Source organism: Nicotiana sylvestris, chromosome 8 (genome assembly GCF_000393655.2).
Source record: "Nicotiana sylvestris chromosome 8, ASM39365v2, whole genome shotgun sequence".
NCBI lineage: Eukaryota > Viridiplantae > Streptophyta > Magnoliopsida > Solanales > Solanaceae > Nicotiana > Nicotiana sylvestris.
Genome location: NC_091064.1, coordinates 137789540 through 137800551, shown reverse-complemented (window position 1 = coordinate 137800551; position 11012 = coordinate 137789540). Strand labels below are relative to the sequence as shown.

General features: G+C 41.1%; 1 protein-coding gene across 1 annotated transcript; it reads right to left on the bottom strand.

Moving 5' to 3' along the window:
* Positions 1 to 8885: 8885 nt before the first annotated feature.
* Positions 8886 to 9335, bottom strand: LOC138875730 (uncharacterized). Its single transcript, XM_070154594.1, has one exon. The coding sequence runs from the start codon at positions 9333 to 9335 to the stop codon at positions 8886 to 8888; it is 450 nt and encodes a 149-aa protein (XP_070010695.1).
* Positions 9336 to 11012: the final 1677 nt, after the last annotated feature.

Below are 11012 nucleotides of genomic sequence, written 5' to 3'. Positions count from 1 at the left end.
GATCTAGAGTTTGAGGTTGGTGATTGGGTTTTCCTGAGGATCTCACCAATGAAGGGTATTATGCGTTTTGGGAAGAAAGGTAAGCTGAGTCCAAGGTATATCGGGCCGTATAAAATTCTTCGACGAATTGGACAGGTTGCTTATGAGTTAGAATTGCCATCCGAATTGGAATTTGTCCACCCGGTATTCCATGTATCTATGTTGAGAAAATGTATTGGAGACCCTTCTCGAGTCGTCCTTATCAAAGATGTACAAGTTACAGAGGACCTATCATATGAAGAAGTGCCAGTGGCAATATTAGATCGGCAAGTCCGCAAGCTGAGAACAAAAGATGTAGCTTCCGTCAAAGTATTGTGGAGGAACAAAAATATGGAAGAAATGACATGGGAAGCAGAAGAGGAGATGAAGTCTAAATACCCTTACTTATTCCAGAATAAAGATAACAAGGATGCTGGTGGAAGACAGAATACATTGGAAGGTGAAACGGCTCTATGAGGTAAGCAATAATTTGAGAATACTCCTCCTTAATACAAAATGGTGATATGTAGATAATGTAAATACGCATAATGCTTTGTGTAGCCTTGTGAAGCCATATGTTGGGCTTAATTACTTGCAAGTTTTGCTAGTGACCATTTTATAGGGGAAAATTGATCGGAAATTTCCATTGGAATCCACGATGATTTAAACTCCCCATAAACCCTTACATTCGAGGACGAATGTTCCTAAGGGGGGGAGGGTGTTACAACCCATATCCACATGTGTTAGTTCATGCCATATATTAGTTAACATAAATCCAAGAAGGAATTATCTTTGAGATGATAAGAAGTCAATCCTATTGGTCTTAAGTGATACAAGAGTGTATAAGGGTGATTAACAAGTATTAGAAGTTAAACGAATCAAGGATGTTGTAACTCGTATTTTCAGGTAATCGAGCGGTGCTTAATACAATCAAGAGGTAATTTATTAAGGTATTTTAATAATATAATATCCGTATCATAAGTTTTGAAGTCAAATGATTTATGAAACAAAAGTCGACAAAAGTTGTCGCAACTTAGGTTCATAATTTTACTTAAACATTAGGTCAAATATTTCTAATATTTTCTCCTAATTTACAAGAAATTACAGGGTTATCTACCAACCAAACTAAAGATCTATGAGTCTAGTTTCCAAATCATTAAACCGTTCATCGATACGATCTCGGAGTAGAGAGATATTCGCGTTTTCGCAAGACTGCGCCAAGCACCTCTCTATGGGGCCCACTAAGGCGGTTTAAGATATTTGGACCTATATAGGATGCCTCCAACCCATTTTAAGTAATTTCTTCTCACTATTTTCAGACCTTAGAACCCTAGGAACATCCTCTCAAGGTTCTCTCAAGATTCAAGACCCAAAAAAGGGCAAACAACACAAATCAAGTGTCGGGAATTCCGTGGCGCTAGTAAGTCTCTTGTTCTTCTTGTTGTTGCTCATTTTTGTGTCGTTCCAGCTCATGTGGGAGGTTGTTTTAAAGGGTTTATGTTCTGTAAATACTCCCTCATGTTCTTAATATCAATCCTAGGTTATTTCAAGCCTTCTAAAGTGATTCTAGTGCCGAAAAACACTAATTGATCGCTAGTTTCGCTTTTTTGTTGTTGTGGCAGCATTGGAGGGATATTTCATGGAAATTTAAGGTCAAATTGGAGTTATTCTTTCTGTATAAAGGTAAAGAACCTCTTACTCTATATGTATTTAAGATTATCCAAGTTGCGGCTAAGCCATTGAAGCTAGAACTTGTGAAATATATATCGAAAGGCTTGGTAGTAATGTTATTGTTTTGTGGACTGTTTTGCGTTGCTGTTGGGCTGCGTATTTTACTACTGTTTTGTGGAGTTTTGGAGGAGGAAGGGTGTGGAGAAACACCATATATATGTAGGGTTATGGGCTGATAGTTATTCGTAACATTTCCAGGTTGTTTGACACGACTACGGTGGTCGTCGTATGTATGGAGTGATTAGGTTGTGTGTGGACTATTTTGGGAGGCTCAATATGTTTATTATTGATGTTGTTTGGGCTGTTTGGTGACTGTTTTGAATGGTGTGAGGTCATATATATAGGGGAGGTGATGTCCGTTTCATCGTAAAATAGGTTGTGGTCGATACATAATAGTTATGACGCTTAAATGATAACGATAGTATCGTTTCTCTTATTGTAGACTAAGGAGTTTTGACAATTGCATAGCTTGAGATTGGGGCAGTATATACAAGGTATGTGAGGCTATACCTTTCCTTCTTTTGCACGACTCTGATTGTACATAATGTAATGAACGAGCTTCCAAGATACTCTACTCTTAGAAGCTAGCAGTACTTACATTGTTTTCCCTCTTATGGAACGATTGATGTTAATGTTGCTTCTCTTATTCTTATGTTATCAATGTTGTTGGTACTTCCTGATTCTTATAAGGTTCATAGTGAAGAGTTAGTCCTAATAACGTGTACAGAGGATACCGACCTTACGTCACTCCGAAAGGTTTAGAATGTGATTCCATGAGTCGAGCATGCATTATATATATGTATCTATTTTACTCTACCGAGCCACGCTATAGTTGGCCGGGTACGACACCTATTGTGCAACCACTGATCAGTTGGGTTTTACCGAGCTCCTCATGGCTAGGTACGATTCTACCGAGCCTTATGATGGCCGGGTACGTTTTTTTACCGAGCCTATTATGGCCGGGTACGATATGATGATGATGATGCCCACAGAGGCGAATGTTTTAAGGGTTTATGTATTTATACATATGTATCATGCATTTCATGTAAGTAGCCCTCAGAGGTACTAAGATGTTACAGGTTGTATATTCTCTATCCTTGCTTACATTACTGATCGTATTTATGGTTCCCTGCCTTACATACTCAGTACTTTATTCGTACTGACGTCCTTTTATTTGTGGATGCTGCATGTCGTGCTGCAGGTCCTGATAGACAGGCAGGTGCAGCTCCCCCACCACAGTAGGCTGTCCAGTTCAGCGGTGATTGGCGAGATCCCTTCTCCGGACTTGCCTTGGTCTTGGTATGCAATTTTTGTTATAGACATTATGGGTATGTCGGGGCCCTGTTCCGGCTATGTTGCAACACTTATGTTCTTTTAGAGGCTCATAGACAGGTGTCGGCTCATGTATAGTTTGGTATGCCTTGTCGGCTAGTTTTTGTTGTATAGTCTTTCATAGTAGCGTGGTAGCTCATACCTTATATGTAGTTTCTTGATTGTCTGGTCATCCCCTGCTATGTATGTTCATGCCGTCATATTTTATTGCTGGTTGTCCATGATCCAGGTCTACCATTTATATTGATCTCGTCAGCCCTAAAAGATAATAATGAAGGTTAGATGAAATGTAGGTTGGTGCTCGGCAAGTGTGGTCGGGTGCTAGTCATGGCCTTCCAGTTTGGGTCGTGACAAAAACTATCATATTCTATACTACTTTTATTTCCGACAATCCACAAAACGGTAGTGACTATAGATGGTTTTGACTGACAGCTAACAAGTATGAGAACCCATTTATTTACCCTTCCTGAAAAACAACTTATCATTCAATCATTCATCTAATCAATTCGTGATCTTACAGCCTCGACCAAAATGACAAAATGCTATTCATAGTGAAGTGCACTTGTGTTTTACTTTAAGAGCCTATCTTTTGCTAAGTCTTACAATTCATGCGCACTTAGAACAAAGAAAATACCCACTCACATATATGTACAGGGGATGCAATCAAAACACTCTAACACTCAGAACGAAAGCTACATGCTACAAGTATCAGTCCATATGCTTGCCCTTATTTTAACTTTGGTGCTATCTCAGGAATGATTGACCATAGATCACTAAGGACTTTTCACGGGTTATAATGTAGGTTTCGGGATGGGTTGGATGACTATTTAGGAATGTAGTGGTTATACCCTCCTTAAACTCTACATATATTATGCTCTTTTACTACATAGCCTTTATTTCCCTCTTATTACCGACCTAGAACCACCTCAAAGTATTTGTTCAAGTTTTGACAAGACTTCTCTCTTTTTCTCTTCTTTTCTTTTCTTTTCTTTTTCTTTTCTTTTTTGAGCTTGCATTTTATTATCTACACAACTTTGAGGTTATTGCTTCTTCTCTTTTTTGTTTTTATATATACACACAGTAGCAAACCTTGCCAATTTCTACTTTATAATGGCACTCCCAACTTAGGCTTTAAGCCTCAATCTCATGTGTTCAAGGAGGTATGGGTTCAAAAGAAGGAATTACTTCACCGAAAGGGTAAAGGTTTGTAATGTGGTAGCCAATGAAAGGTTACAGGCTCAAAGGGGGTAACTAGGGTAATTTATGTACCAGGGAGGTCAATTTAGGCAAAACTGGCTAGTAATCACAAGGAGAGCCTAAGATCATTTCAACATCCAATCATTAACCTGAGAGTAGCACTAAAAAACCAACTGGGCGAGTTCTAGACATCACAAGTTCGACATGTGCATTATTCATACAAATCCTCACTCACTCACAACGCATGAACTATTCAACTCAACATAGTTTCAGCCCTCAAGTGACACAAAGAAACTTAACACTTTCATTTTCAACATATGTAAGATTCTGAATAAGCATAAAGTCAAAGAGCGAGCCTCAAATTCATAAGAATGATTTTTTATTTTTTTCAGATTCAAAAGAAGGAAGGGTATCATATATTTACAACACTTGGAACATGCTTGGAACTACACAATCAACACCAACTAAGTCAAAACATTTCATGCTACTGCCATGGTTCTACTATTACACCTTTGGAAAAGAACCCGACGAAGAAAAACCAAAGGGATTTCGTGGCTAAACTACAATAGTTTTATATATACAAACATGGGTACACAAGTTTTATATACACACATGGGGTACAAGAGCTTTATATACACACATGGGGTACAACAAAATATTTTTACAAAACATGGGTACAAGATTATAATCATACTACCCCACCCCCAACCAAAGATCATGCATTGTCCCTAATGTATATATAAAGCAAAAAGAGAGCTCAGGGACTTCCTAGGGCGCACTAGGCACTCAGGGAAGCTGAAGGATCTAGGACATCTGTGGGAGCAGCTGCTGGTAGTGAAACTGCAGCTGGTGGAGCCTCTGAATGAGCAGTATCCGCCATGGCTGAATCAAGAGGCTCCAGCTGCTGTGAAGGTAGAACAGGAAGCTCCACCTGCTGTGAAGGTGGAGCTGGGGCCTAGGAGCTGCTAGCCTTGCTTTGTGATGGCTGAGTGGTCGATGGATGTGCCTTGCTGACTATATCTGTTAGCAAATGTTCAGTGGCTATCTACACAGCTGCTTCATCTTTATCTTCTGCCCTTGTAGAGATAGCAACCTATTTACCTTTGTCTTTCTGACCCTCAGTGTCCTCACCCAGTTCCTCTTCATCCGTCTCCTCATCTCCTGACTCCCCCTTATCGGACTCCTCAGTATCTCTAGATTCATTATCGGAAGGGATATCAATATGAGCAGGAAGAGTTTGAGCTCTGGAGGTCTCAACATGCTGTGCCTCTGGGGTTGTCATCAATGCAGTGAAATCAATATCTAGGCCTGGGACAGAAGTGTCAGCACCCTGCTCTCCATCCTTCGGGAGGAAGGATGTCAAATCAAACTCTAAACTATGCATCTTCTACAGCTCAGCCTTTAGGTCACTCACATCTTTCCGGAGCTGTGGCATACCTCCAACTTCATCCTGCTCAACCTTCTCAAGATGCAATTCAACGCTCTTGAGGCAATCCTCATAAGTCTGGTGTTGCTGCTGAAGAACAGCCACGGAGGATTGGATAGGAGTCAAAGCCTGTTGGATGAGGTTAGGAATCTCCTTGATAAGCTGGTATACTTTAGCATTGGCATGTTGAGCAAGTAGACCCAGCTTGGACATAGTCGGTAATGGATACTGGGACTGTGTAGTAGAGGGTTGTGGAGTAGTTGTGGAGGTAGCTGGGGCCTGAGAGGTGTCGGGCAGTGCGGGACCCTCTGATGCTGTTGTATCTTGCTGGAGGAGGAATATGAGTCTCAGGCTAGGCTGCAGTTTCCTTTGCTACTACGTCACTGTTTCTCATGATGTCAATGTCTTTAGTAGCATGCTCCATTTTGTCATGCCTAGGCAGGAGAGGCACCTTTGAAGCTCGGCAAAGTGCAGTGATCAGGCAGGGGAACGAAAGTGATGTCTGTTTCTGATTGGCTCTAATTCTGATCTCTTGGAATATTATCTCCCCCACATCAATCTTAATCCCTATCATGATTCATGCAATGAGAATATCTTTCTCAATGTTTATGTCGCTTTCATTTCTGGACGGCATCAGACGGGATGTAACAAAGCTGAGCCAGTAGCGACCCTCCCTTGTGAGATCCTCCTTGAAAATTTTGTACTGCGGGTCAATCCAAGCCGGTGTCCCCTTTGCTATTACTGAGGCAACCCAGACATGCTCATTGTGATTATTGGCTACCTTGGCATCACATTTATCTATGCCTGGGCGCTAATCCTTGAAATACTGTTCGTTAAATGTCTCAGGACCACAACCCACTTCAACCCCTCGCACTTGGACATACTTGGAAAAGATCATGTTGCGCTTCTGTGAGGTAGTCCTTGAGGCACCGTATAAAGCATAAAACTCCCTTACAATTGTATCGTTGTAGTCATCTCGAACCTCAGTGAAGAACTCCCACTTCCTCTGTTTGATGTTTTCAAGGATGTGAGGGTAATGCTCCGATAGCCCATTCAAGCTCAATTGTTTTTCTCTCTTTGAAAGTGCTGCTTTGTACAAGTCTATTGAGCCCTTGACCCCAATCCGGAGGTTAAGGTCCTCCCCCAGCTTCCTGCGTGCCTTAGCCTGTAGATCAACTTGAGGTCTGAGGTCACTCTATGACTCCTCCTCGTCAGACTGGGAGGAGCTCTCAGTAGTAATGCGGAGTGCCTGAGATCGCTGCCTTTTTGCTTGTTGTGCTTCTTGGCTAGGATTTGTAGCCCATTTCTATCAACCACCAGGCAGTGCTCGTGTTGGATTAGACCTCTTAGGTGCCATGCCTGTTGATGAAACATTGTAGGAGTTAGTGAAAGAGCTTAGGAAAAGACATCATATATAAAAGAAAAAAGAACAAAACAAAATAAAAAAAAATTAAATTTTTTTTGTTATGCGATGGGTTATGCGGTCGCATATCAAGTATGCGGAACGCAGAACCATCACATATGTGCACAAGTTAAAGGGTATTAACATTTATGCAATCGCAAATCTACCGCATAAGTAGTTATGCGATTGCAAATCTACCGCAGAATATATACTAAGAAAACTTGAGGGACTTCCTCAGTATGCACAACCTATGCGGTCCGCAAAATAGATATGCGATCACAAAGGAAATAGCATAACTCATTCTAACCTAGGGCAAACTAAGGGACAAAATGCGGTGAGTATGCAGACTGCAAAGCCATTATGCGGCCCACAAAACTCATCATTCTCATGAAAAGTCAAACCCTTCCCGAAATCACGTGGGTTCCTTTTTCCATTCATTCAAAAATCTACATCCATTATGATTTATTTCACAAGATAGAGATAGAGAGGGGTACTCAGACTTCCCCCTCTTGGGTTTGTGGCCAAAAGCACACAATCACTCCCTCAATTCACTCCTCACCAACTAAAATCAAAAGCGCGAAATTCCCTATTATGCCAGTTAATCAATACAAATCAATTTGACCCTTTTTAGCACAAACTTTCAGATATGCATGACATTGGAAGTTGGTTGTTTTCACAAGGGGAACATTCTAGAAAGAAAAAAATAAGAGTGAAGAACAGAGGAGAGAGGTCGGAGATCATACCTGCAGGTTGAGGATTCTACAATGGAATTGAAAAATAATGGTGAGTGTGTTTGGATTATTGCCCTCGTTTCCTTCTCCTCTTCTCATTTTTTTACTTGTTTTTGCATTCAAATGTGGTGTGTACAGAGAGATGGTTATTTTATACCTGGAAAGTATGCGATGTGGAAGTCTGTCGCATAACACACTATGCGATTGCATAGGTGTTATGCGGTGGCTGATGACTGCGTCGTGTGGGTGCAAATATACGATGCAAGATGCGATCGCATACTTGACATGCGATTGACATTAATGACAAACGACCACAAAATTGACAATGAAATTAGCCAAATACTCTGCCTGGGTCTGTGATGACTATGCGGTTCGCACAGTCATTATGTGACTGCATATGCGACCGCATTGCTGTCGCTTAATTTGGACCTCTTTTTCCTTCAGTCTCTTCAGCACTAAGACCCTATTCATGATATTTTACCTGCACTCTAGCACACACGTCAACTTGCTCAATCTAATCTACATAAATAAATAAAAAAACTACAAAAGAGTGTTACCACATATGGGTTGCCTCCCAAGAAACAATTGATTTAATGTCGCGACACGACATAGTTTACTCCTTTTGAATTAATCTTTGGTGGAAGCAGTTGTTGGATCATCTCGTAGAGCAATTTGTTCTATCACATGACTTTCTCCGGCGGTTTCGAGGTAATGTTTGCCTCGTTGTCCATTTACCTTGAAATTCTGAGACCATCTTTTGACTCAAGTTCATTAGCGCCATAGGGAGACACACGCACAACTTTGAATGGTCCAGACCATTTAACTTGAGTTTGCCCGGAAATAACTTGAGTCTTGAGTTGATGAGTAAGACCAAGTCTCCCGAATTAAACTCCTGTTTCAGAATCTTCTTGTTGTGGACAAACTTCATTCGTTCTTGGTATATGGCTGCACTATCATAGGCATGAAGATGTAATTCTTCCATCTCATTGAGTTGTGCCATCCTTAGGTTAGCAGCCTCAGCCCAATAAGGATCTAGCTTCTTTAAAGACTACATAGCTTTGTGCTCAAGTTCTACTGGCAAGTGACAGGCTTTGCCAAAAATCAACATGTATGGTGAAGTGCCAATAGTGGTCTTGAATGCTGTGCGATAGGCCAACAATGCATTATCTAGCTTCCTTGCCCAGTCGGTCCTGTTTGCATTAACAGTTTTTGCTAGGATATTCTTGATTTCTCTGTTCAAAACTTCAACTTGAACACTCAACTGAGGATGATAATGTGTGGCCACTGTGTGCTTTATACCATATTTTTCAAGCACCCCAGCGAAAGCCTTGTTACAGAAATGAGACCCACAATCGCTCAAGATGGCCCTTGGCGTAGCAAACTGTGTGAATATGTTTTTCTTCAAAAATGCGGTCACACTCCTTACTTCATTGTTTGGTAAGGCGGTTTCTTCAACCCATATAGAGACATAGTCCACAACCACCAAGATGCAGGTCATGCCATACGAGCTAACGAAGGGCCCATAAAGTCTATTCCCCACACATCAAAAATCTTAACCTCGAGTACCAAGTTCATTGGCATCTCATGTCTCTTAGATATTGACCCTTGTCTTTGACATTGGTCACATGCCTTGACCATTTGGTTTGCATCTTGGTAGATTGTTGGCTAATAATAGCCACATTCAAGCACTTTTTCCGCAGTCTGATTCCCTCAATGATGACCCCCAACCGGTGAATAATGGCATGCCTTAACAATTGGCATCACCTCATCTTCTGGAACACATCGCCTGATGATGTTGTCGGCACAATTACGGAACAAGAAAAGTTCTTCCCAATAGTAATGCCTACACTCCCGCAAAAACTTTTTCTTTTGATAAGCTTCCAAACCTTCGGAAACAAGGTCACTAACCAAGAAGTTAGCGATGTCGGCATACAAAGGAGCAAAAGTATTAGATAATGACAATATGTGTTCATCTGGGAAAGCATCGTTGATTTCAAGATCTCCCTTTGGTCTCCCTGCCTTTTCAAGCCTTGATAGGTGGTCCGCCACTTGATTTTCCGTCCCTTTTCGATCTTTGACTTCAAAGTCAAACTCTTGCAACAACAGGACCCACCGAATCAACCTAGGTTATGCATCCTTCTTTGCTATAAGATAGCAAAGAGCAGCATGGTCTGTGTACTCTATCACCTTGGATCCTAACAAATAAGCTTGAAAATTCTCAAAGGCATAGACAATGGCAAGAAGTTCTTGCTTAGTAACCGTATAATTCATTTACGCACCATTGAGTGTCTTTCTTGCATAATAGACCGGGTGAAGAACCTTGTTATGACATTGGCCAAACACTGCCTCAATAGCTACACCACTAGCGTCACACATAAGTTTGAATGGAAGAGACCAATCGGATGTGAAAATAATAGGTGCCGTGGTGAGCTTTTGTTTCAATTCCTCTAAGGCTTTGAGGCACTTCTCGTCAAATAAATATTTTGCATCTTTCTCAAGGAGTTTGCACATGGGATTTGCAATTTTAGAAAAGGCCTTGATGAAGCGCCTATAGAAGCCGGCATGCCACAAAAAACTTCGGACACCTTTAACTGAAGTAGGTGGAGGGAGCTTGGAAATGATCTCAATCTTTGCCCGGTCAACCTCTATGCCTTGTTTGGAAATGTTATGGCCCAAAACAATGCCCTCATCCACTATGAAGTGGCATTTCTCCCAATTTATCACAAGGTTCGTTTCTTCACATCTCTTAAACACTTGTCTAAGGTTGTCTAGACAATGCTCAAAAGAATCACATACGACCGAGAAATCGTCCATGAATACCTCTAAGAAATCCTCCACCATATCAGAGAATATTGACATCATACACCTTTGGAAAGTAGCCGGAGTGTTGCATAGACGAAATGGCATCCGGCTAAATGCAAACATCCCATATGGACAAGTGAATGTTGTCTTTTCCTTATCTTCCAATGAAATATTGATTTGGTTGTACTCGCATTATCCATCCAAGAAGCAGTAGAATGACCTTCCCGCTAGCCGATCAAGACTTTGATCAATAAAAGGCATAGGGAAGTGGTCCTTGCACGTAGCACTATTTAGCTTCCAGTAATCCATAAACACCCTCCATTCGGTCACTATTCTTGTTCGGATGAGCTCATTTTTATCATTTTCAATCACG

Coding starts and splice junctions, on each gene's coding strand:
- LOC138875730 (XM_070154594.1), bottom strand. CDS start 9,335: ATGACCTGCATCTTGGTGGTTGTGGACTATGTCTCTATATGGGTTGAA.